The following is a 10,926-nucleotide window of genomic DNA, read 5'->3' on the forward strand; positions in this document are numbered from 1 at the left end:
TCATTTAACAACTTATTCTATACATGTGACCATGGTGACTTGGTTGACTCATGTGCTCCACTAACCATGCTTATATATGCCAACTACACACCCACCCCAGGAGGAGACCAATTATATTACATTAGTTTAACAAAACCAAATACATAAATATAATAAAATAATAAAATAAATGGACATATCCCATGTACCATAACACCAACCACGTGACCATATACTAAATAATGGCGTTAAACTTCAAAAATCATATTATATACATGTATTGATATCTAGTAATGCACATTGACACGCTCTTATATAGCTAATTTTTAAGTAATCAAAATAAAATATTTAGTAATTAACTTTAATTAATAAGATAATAATTATACCATTATACAACAAAGAAAGTAGGCAAATTGCATATTCGTTGAACACTGATCAGAGGACATAGCATATATAGTTTGTTAATGTTAACATCGGCTGGTTAACAAAATATTCATCTAAACTTATACTTGTAAAATAAATAAAATAATACGCTAATACAAGGTCACTAAAATATTAAACAACCAATCACAAGTAATATTAATATACAGACACATAATCATGGTTTTTTTTTTCCGATTTGCACAACCAATACATATAATTATCTAACTCAGGAAACTATATTAAACTTTGAAACACATGTTGCATGGTTACAAATTCTTTGTACAAATTGAGGACCCGCAAGCAAATCACATCTTATCCCATACTACCATATAATAATACAATAGCATAGCGAACTTCTAAAGTGGATTCACGACTAGCAGGCTATATCTCTAAGTTTAAAGTAATTAAAACAAATACCTTACCCTCCCCTGCATATATATACTAAATCCTCTGCCTCTCCTTTCTCACCTCGGCCGCCTTATATATTTTAGGGTTTGAATATAATGTTTGTTTGATGATTAGGAAGTGGGTTGATTATATATATAGATAATGTATAACTCCTTTTTCTAATCTAACTACTAACTCAAAATAAATTATTTTATAAATCTTATTCTAATTTAAATCAATTTCATCACTACCTATTATTATTATTATTATTATTATTATTATTATTATTTTTATTATTATTATTTAAATAAATAAAATTCACGAATATTACATATATACCCCCTTAAAAAAAGATTCCGTCCCCGGAATCTAACAAAACTAAATAGTCGTACCTGAATCGAATAAATGCGGATATTTCTCACGAATAGATTCTTCTAACTCCCAAGTCGCCTCTCTCTCAGAATGATTTTTCCACAAAACATTCACAAACGGAATGGTGTTCTTCCTCAAAACTCGCTCCTCTCGAGCTAAGATAGCCTCAGCTTCTTCCTCACAAGAAAGATCTTCTCTAATCTTATGTAACGGATACTGAACTTCGTGTAATGGATGATATTTATAGCCCCTCAAAACTGACACATGAAACACATTATGTACATGAGATAGTTATGGCGGCAACGCAACTCTATAAGACACTTCCCCCACTTTCTCCATAACATAAAAAGGTCCAACATATCTCGGACTAAGTTTTCCCTTCATACCAAAACGTTTAACACCCTTACAAGGTGACACCTTTAAGAACACATGATCACCTGGTTCAAATCCACCAAACTTCCGATGTTGATCCGCATAACTCTTTTGACGCGATCGAGCCTCCTTCAAACTTTCTTTAACTTTCTTCACCTTCTCATTAGTGATTCTAACTAGATCTGGTCCTTCAATGACTCTCTCTCCAACCTCATCCCAACAAGATGGTGCTCTACATCTCCTACCATACAAAGCTTCAAATGGTGGCATACCAATACTCGCGTGCCAACTGTTATTATACGCAAACTCAACAAGATACAAATTCTTATCCCAGTCACCTGTCCACTCCAAAGCACATGCCCTCAACATATCCTCTAACATCTGGATCGTCCTTTCTGACTGTCCATCGGTCTGCGGATGAAAAGCTGTACTAAAATTAACCCTTGTACCCCAAGCTTGTTGGAAACCCTTCCAAAACCGTGATGTAAATCTCGTGTCTCTATCAGAAACTATCGACACAGGCACACCATGAAGTCTAACAATATCTCGCTGAAAAATCTCTGCCAACTCGTGAACAGGAGTAGTCTCTCTAATAGGCAAGAAGTGAGCGGACTTAGTGAGTCTATCAACCACCACCCATATGACATCGTTCTTCTTGAAAGTCCTCAGCAAATGAGTCACAAAATCCATAGTAATGTTTTCCCACTTCCAAACTGGAATATCTAGCTGCTGCAACAATCCACTAGGCCTCTGATGGTCTATCTTCACTTGTTGACATGTAAGACATTTTCCCATAAATTCTGCTATATCTCCCTTCATTCCACTCCACCAGAAATGCTTCTTTAAATCTCCATACATCTTGGTGGAACCTGGATGAATAGAAAATGAAGAACTATGAGCCTCCTTCAAAATTTCCTCACGAATCGTCGGGTCTGTGGGCACGCACAATTTACTACCCAACCACATCACACCCTCATCATCGACATGAAATTGTGTTTGCTTTCCACCTGCCACCTCGGATCTAATAGCTTCCAAGCCTGTATCACTCTTCTGAGCTTCCTTAACCCTTGAAATAAGATTCGGTTCCACTTTCAAATTTGCAATGCTACCACTTGATCCTCTAACATACAACTCAACACCCAAGCGCTCCAAATCTGAAATAAGGTGCGGCTGAGTAATGAGAGATGCAACACTCCCCAAGTCCTTCCTACTAAGAGCGTCTGCCACTATATTCGCCTTCCCTGGATGGTACTGAATATTTGCATTATAATCCTTAAGAAGTTCAAGCCACCTCCGCTACCTCATGTTAAGCTCCTTCTGAGTAAAGATGTATTTGAGACTCTTATGATCAGTAAAGATGTCACAAGTCTCTCCATAAAGATAGTGTCTCCAGATCTTCAAAGCAAAGACCACTGCTGCTAACTCCAAGTCATGGGTAGGATAATTCACCTCATATGGTTTAAGCTGCCTAGAAGCGTAAGAAATCACTTTCCCATGTTGCATAAGAACACACCCCAATCCTCTCTTAGAAGCATCACTATAAACCTGAAAACCTCCACTCCCTGATGGCAACACAAGTATTGGAGCTGACACCAACCTCTTCTTTAACTCTTGAAAGCTCTTCTCACGATCATCATTCCACTCGAACTTAATTCCCTTCCTCATTAGCTGAGTCAATGGTAAAGCTATGGAAGAGAAACCTTCCACAAAATGCCTGTAGTAGCCTGCCAAACCCAAGAAACTCCTTACCTCCGTCACATTGCTAGGTCTGGGCCAATTAGTAATAGCCTCGACTTTCGCAGGATCCAACTCAATGCCCCTACCAGATACAACATGCCCCAAGAATGCCACTTCCTCCAACCAGAATTCACACTTGGAAAATTTCACAAACAACTTCCTCTCCCTCAAAATTTCAAGTACAGTACGTAAATGCTCCTCATGCGCCTCTCTGCTCCTAGAGTATATCAAGATATCATCGATGAAGACCACCACGAATTTATCCAGATAATCATGAAAGACTCGATTCATCAAATCCATAAATACCGCTGGTGCATTCGTCAACCCAAAGGACATCACGAGAAACTCATAATGACCATAACGAGTGCGAAATGCAGTCTTCGGAATGTCTTCCTCCCTAACTCGTAACTGATAGTAACCAGATCTCAAATCTATCTTCGAAAAGTACTTCGCCCCTTGTAACTGATCAAACAAGTCATCAATGCGTGGCAAAAGATACCTGTTTCTGACAGTCACCTTATTCAACTCCCTATAGTCAATGCACAATCTCATAGAACCATCCTTGTTCTTCACAAACAATACAGGAGCGCCCCATGGAGACACACTTGGTCTGATAAATCCCCTATCCAACAACTCCTGCAGCTGCTCCTTCAATTCTTGCAACTCAAGTGGTGCCATTCGATAAGGCGCCTTAGAAATAGGCTCGGCACTTGGAACAAGTTCAATAGTAAACTCCACCTCTCTATGTGGTGGCAAACCTGGTAGCTCATCCGGGAACACATCTTCATACTCCCTCATAACTGGATAATCCTCGATGCGAGGTTCATCCTTCGATGTATCCTTCACGAAAGCAAGGTAGCCATCACAGCCCTTAGACAACAATTTACTCGCCTTTAGAGCAGAAATTAACTTAACATCCCCCTTCGGCTGAGACCCTTGGTATACAAATTCTGGTTTATCTGCATCCCCAAAGATCACCCTTTTTCCTTGACAATCAATTGTGGCACGATGTTCACTCAACCAATCCATGCCCAAAATAATGTCAAAGTCATGCATCTCCATGGGAAGCAAGTTAACCTTACAACTTCTATCTCCAACAGCTATCGGACACTCTCGATACACATCAGAAATAACAACAGAATTCCCCATCGGGGTAGAAATAGACATATGAGGATATAATAATGAAGGTGCAACGCCTAGATGATGAACAAACGATAAAGACACAACAGAATGGGTCGAACCAGTATCAAATAACACATAAGCATCACGTCTACCAATAAGAAGTGTTCCTGAAACGGTACCTGAATTAGCTGCTGCTTGATTTGCCGTCAATGCAAACACTCTGGCTGTAGGATTCTGCTGACTTCCACTGCCACTACCACCGCCAGCTCCTCCTCCACCAGGGTTGCGTGACACTGTGCAATCCCTTGCCTTATGGGACATGCTACCACACAAGAAACAAGCCCCAGTCTGTCTGTAACAAGCTCTACCTGGATGATGTCCACCACATGTAGCACAAGGAGCCACTGGAATCATATTGGGGTTTCCCCCATACACTGAGTAACGGCTTTGTCCCTGCTGACGATTCTGCCACTGTCTAGGCTGCTTCTGTCGCTGAAACTGTTGATTCTGATTCTGACCAACATACTGATTCCGGCCGTGGAATGACTGACCACCCCTATTCTGATTCTGTCCGCGCCACTGTCCCTGCTGACCATTCTGACCTCCATACCACTGTCTACCCTGTGCAAAACTTTGATCATCCCTAGTCCTCTTACTACCACTATTAGACCTGGAAGTCCTGAAATCTATGCGCTCCTTCTCAACATCCTTTGCTGCATCAGCCGCCTCTGCCACATTATCAAATTTAAAAGAAATTATGGAACCCCTCAGATGAGACTTCAACCTCCATTTAAATTTATCAGCCTGCTGCGCAGCAGTCCCTGCAACTCTCCCAGCAAATCCAGCCAGCCTTATAAACCTCGCCATATAATCAGTAATGCTCTCATCCTGGTGCTGCATAATAGAATGAAACTCCCTCAAATAAGCCTCCCTATCAGCATTAGAAATGTATTGCTCATAGAATACTTCCTTGAATCCCTGCCATTCCAAAGCCTCAGCATACCGCTCCCCTCTAGTAGCTTTCACTCCTCTCCACCATCTCTGAGCATCACCCTCCAACTTATACACAGCTAACCTGACCTTCTGAATCTCATCACAACCTAGTGCATCAAAAATCTTCTCGAGATGAACAATCCAATTTTCAGCATCAATGGGAGTCGATGCTGCACTAAAAGAGTCTGGTTTCTGCTTCACAAACCTCTCCAACCATACAAACAGCTCCAGCTGATGGCCCTGACCATTCTGATTCTGATTCCCATTGCCATTCTGATTTCCTTGTCCATTCTGGTTTCCATCGCCATTCTGATTTCCTTGTCCATTCTGATTTTCCTCGCCATTCTGATTTCCTTGGTTTGCCAAAGCCTGCTGTACAGCCTGAGCCACTGCTTGCCCTATCATCTCAGTAAGCTGAGCGGGGTCAATATGAAAAGGATCACGTCTAGGAGGCATCTACAACATAAGATAGCGAACGAATGAAGATTACTAGAATAAATATGATGAAGCAATTACAAACAGATTTCAAAATGATGAAGCAGAATGAAACGATAAAGAGCATAATGAAATGAAATTAAATGGAACTCCCATCCTATCGTCTACCCAAACTCACAGGTCAACCTAAGTAGGCTTTCTACAAGAAAGAACCTAAGCTCTGATGCCATCTCTGTAACACCCCCTTCTTAAAATAGAAGGAAGATATTACTTAAAATCAAAAACCTGCAAACAGAGCACTAATATATTTCTAACAATAATTAAATAGTCTAAAATCTCCAAAATAATATTAAATCTCCAAAATGTCTAAACCAAAAATATAAATGCTGAAATCTCTAATAAGTAATTATGTCTCAATAATGATAGAAGTCTGAAATCCTAAGAACGAAATAAAGGGAGCTCTCCATTCACACAGTCCCAGATCCCCCTAAGCACCTGCCAGAAAAAGAATACGGCATGAGCCAAACGCCCAGTACGGATTTGGAATACAATTTATAAAACAAGAGATCAGAAATAAATAATCAGCAATTTATAATTAAACAACAATTTTAAAAATAAGTAAGGCTGAAACAACGAGTGGTTAGGATATTTCATACCGAGATCAGAACAGATACAAATACACACATCATAGGGTACCTAATGTGTGCAACAGAATGGATAACGTGTACGGCATATACGACATCACCATAAATCAAATCACAAATCAAACTCTGGGTGCACCCACGTATCCTGAACAAATATCAAATGCGCAAAAGCTCCTCCCAAGAGCTAACAGAAGGATACGCCGTGACCAATCACACTGTCACGGAAGTGTCATGTCACTGGTGCCGCAATGACATGGCTGTAGTACCCCTACAGCTGGTTAACTCGGTATACCCTATATCACTCTAAGGGTTCAAAATAAAGTATTCTCGCAAAATTTAAAATCACTTGATACAAGTAATTCAGATTTCCAAAGCAGAGGGTGTCATAATTAAATTTTGAAAACTGCATAAACAGATATTTAAGATTTTCCAAATCATTTTTAAAATAATTTCCGCACGTCAAAATGATCAAATAATTTTAACTGAACAAACAAAATATGGAATTGAGCGAATCAGAGATATTTAATTCTGAGAAGAGTAGCACTGAAAAAAAAGGGACAGAATCCGTACCTCGAGTATCACAACTAAAATACTACCAAAATCCGCAACGATTCTCTAACTCCCCGACCCGCGATCTAAATACAAAATATATGATTTATTATTAACACAAGTTCTTTTACTTTATTAAATCAAAGAAACAATCACTCCCTATTACCGAAAGGAGACTAACACGGAATATCACTAGCATGCTCAGAGTCCCTGACTTATTTATTTAACACATTACAAACATGATCACTCACTCGATGCTATAAATAAAATATAAGAATCATGACATGAACATTCATTTAACAACTTATTCTATACATGTGACCATGGTGACTTGGTTGACTCATGTGCTCCACTAACCATGCTTATATATGCCAACTACACACCCGCCCCAGGAGGAGACCAATTATATTACATTAGTTTAACAAAACCAAATACATAAATATAATAAAATAATAAAATAAATGGACATATCCCATGTACCATAATACCAACCACGTGACCATATACTAAATAATGGCGTTAAACTTCAAAAATCATATTTATATACATGTATTGATATCTAGTAATGCACATTGACACGCTCTTATATAGCTAATTTTTAAGTAATCAAAATAAAATATTTAGTAATTAACTTTAATTAACAAGATAATAATTATACCATTATACAACAAACAAAGTAGGCAAATTGCATATTCGTTGAACACTGATCAGAGGACATAGCATATATAGTTTGTTAATGTTAACATCGGCTGGTTAACAAAATATTCATCTAAACTTATACTTGTAAAATAAATAAAATAATACGCTAATACAAGGTCACTAAAATATTAAACAACCAATCACAAGTAATATTAATATACGGACATATAATCATGGTTTTTTTTTCCGATTTGCACAACCAATACATATAATTATCTAACTCAGGATACTATATTAAACTTTGAAACACATGTTGCATGGTTACAAATTCTTTGTACAAATTGAGGACCCGCAAGCAAATCACATCTTATCCCATACTACTATATAATAATACAATAGCATAGCAAACTTCTAAAGTGGATTCACAACTAGCAGGCTATATCTCTAAGTTTAAAGTAATTAAAGACAAATACCTTACCCTCCCCTGCATATATATACTAAATCCTCTGCCTCTCCTTTCTCACCTCGGCTGCCTTATATATTTTAGGGTTTGAATATAATGTTTGTTTGATGATTAGGAAGTGGGTTGATTATATATATAGATAATGTATAACTCCTTTTTCTAATCTAACTACTAACTCAAAATAAATTTTTTATAAATCTTATTCTAATTTAAATCAATTTCATCACTACCTATTATTATTATTATTATTATTATTATTATTTTTATTATTTAAATAAATAAAATTCACGAATATTACAGTTGGTGTTTCTGGTTTCTTTTCATTTATAGTAACTTTAATTTCTACTGAATCCCTTTTTGATTTTTTATTTTTTTTCCACATGGACTGTTTATACTAAAAACTATACTTCATACAACTTCTTTGTTCTCTAACTTTCTGATCATCATTAAATGTTTTGCCTAGTCCTCCGCTGACGTTAAGTATTACGACTACAACTTCTCATGATATTCCTTAAAGATTCTGTTCATCAAGTTCATATATCACTAGTATATTGGTTAATCCAAATGACAATACAGGAACAGTACTTGGTTCTGAAAATTATCTATATCCATAGGTTTAATCTTCAATTGGTGAAATACCAAGTCTTAAATCAATCTTATAAAAGTACTTTGCTTTTTTTTTGCAATTGATCGAACAAATTATTAGGTCAAGGTAATAGATACTTGCTCTTAATAGTAAACTTGTTAAGCTTTCGCTAGTCGACGCGTAATCTCATACTTCCATTTTCTTATTAACAATTAGTACGAGTGCACCTTATAGGATATGTTGGGCCTAATAGCTTCTTCTTCAAATATCTTTTGTGTCTACTCTGCTAACTTTCTCATTTTAACTGGTGCCATTTTGGGTAAGGCCGTGGTCACTGGCTCCATTTCAGGCGTTAAGTCAATCGCGAGCTTCATTTCCCTATCTAAAGGAAATGTTGATAACTCATCTGGAAACATATCTTGAAACTCTTTAATTGCTATAAAATCTTCAAACTTTGTTTGCTTCCGATTTTTATGCATTTCATAATTACCATAAGGCTCATATCTTGATCACCGCAATTATCATTAACAAATTCGTTAGCTTCTTTCATCTTCTGAACCTCCTCACCTTCTCATTTGGCATCCTCAGAATTATCTTTTCGTCATGACGGTCTGTCTGGACATCACGTTTTAGTAGTCAATCCCTTCCTTAGAATAATATCAAATCTTCTTACCTTCCAGGATATCAATTCTATACAACTTATTGCCAAGAATTTCAATTTCACCATTGGTACTCACTTATTTAACAACTATACGTTCTTGACTTGCTAGTCCTTTAATCACAATCTTATCAATTCAACAGGGTAATTCATCTTATCAACAAAACCTTGAGAGATAAACAATTAAGTTTCTTCCACATCTTTTAATATTTTAACGCATAAGGTATTCACCCTGATCATCCATATCATCACGTCCGTATTCTGAATAACATATTTCACAGGAAAATCACATATTCTCGTTCTAAAAAAATGTATTCCTTATTGGAGTAGATTCCCTTGATTCTTAGTGGATTCTTCACTGGGACTAGTGATTTGCAATCTTCTCCAGGTGCCTTTATTTCCTTCCCATGCATAAGACGTAGATGGAACTTCGTCCGCTTGATTCAGGATACGTTGATTTCTGTTTGAAAACCTCTTGCATAGAACGACAATACAATGAAACGACTAGAAGGATTCAAAATCCAACAAAATTAGAGTTGAAAAGAAAGAAGAAACAAGGATTTGAATATGAATGAGACAACCACATTGGTACTTAAGATGGCCAGTCTTTCATACCATAAGGCATACAGCACATGATTAGGTGGCGTCCCACCCGACTCTTCGTCATCCCGACAAAGTGTCTCACCATAACACTGTTTGTCCCAATCAGAAATCAAGACTTGAGGGAAGCAAATAAATTTGAAAGGAATGGAATATCCTTCTTTTCGATATCATAGAAAAGAGTTTATTTGAGGAAAGAAGTTCATACATTTTTAGGAATTGAGAAGGAATATACGCTGTAATATTGAAAACTAGAACGATACCATTGGTCACCATCCATATTTCACTTGTATTCATCTTTCGAGCTTGTTCGATCGTATCCCAATTGTGTCATATGTCAACTTTAGAAAGTCCGCTAAAATGTCTTCGCAAACCCAGCATTATAATGAATTCTTACTTGCCAAGTTTTGCATCATTAACATCGCACTTACACGTATAATACCTTAACAATTCGATCATAATGGTGTTCCTACCAGGTAACTTCGAGATTCCTCTTTTAATTTAGAATAACCACGTACCATTCGACATAACGATCCTTTTGTTAATAATATTCTATTTTAAGAGAGGTCTGGAAATCTTTCCAATCTTCTTCGATCACGCTCCGGCTTTTGATAAATCAATGAATTCTTCAAACTCTGATAGTCCTAGTAATTGAATGTATAGTTACTCTGTACGCTGATTCTGTTGTAAATTTTATCAAACAATACTTGCACTTTACTGTTAGGAATAATCAACTTCTTCATAATCATAGGTTACTTCGTTCTTGAAATTAGCAATACTAAATCTGAAACAGCATCCTTCCAGGTAATCCGGGCTTTCTAACAAACAAGAAACTCAAGTAGTAACTTGACAACCAATGTTTAAAAAAAATCATTTTATTCGAAAAGGCTTTTAGAAATTTATAAAGGGAAATCTTTTTCGAAAACTTGTTTAAAAGTTTGGAAAATCACAACCCTGGTTGTCCTTA

The 10,926-nt window shown here is 37.0% G+C and overlaps 1 protein-coding gene across 1 annotated transcript; it reads right to left on the reverse strand.

Annotated features, from left to right (window-relative positions):
- Window positions 1–1,452: 1,452 nt before the first annotated feature.
- LOC141674179 (uncharacterized) lies at window positions 1,453–5,693 on the reverse strand. Its single transcript, XM_074480900.1, has 5 exons — window positions 5,591–5,693; window positions 3,815–5,492; window positions 3,143–3,436; window positions 2,480–2,599; window positions 1,453–2,122 (listed from the first exon to the last, which is right to left on the reverse strand). Exons 1-5 carry the CDS (start codon window positions 5,691–5,693, stop codon window positions 1,453–1,455), a joined length of 2,865 nt encoding a protein of 954 aa, XP_074337001.1.
- Between the last annotated feature and the right edge of the window lie 5,233 nt (window positions 5,694–10,926).

This window comes from Apium graveolens, chromosome 7, assembly GCF_009905375.1.
Source record: "Apium graveolens cultivar Ventura chromosome 7, ASM990537v1, whole genome shotgun sequence".
In the NCBI taxonomy this organism is placed as follows: domain Eukaryota; kingdom Viridiplantae; phylum Streptophyta; class Magnoliopsida; order Apiales; family Apiaceae; genus Apium; species Apium graveolens.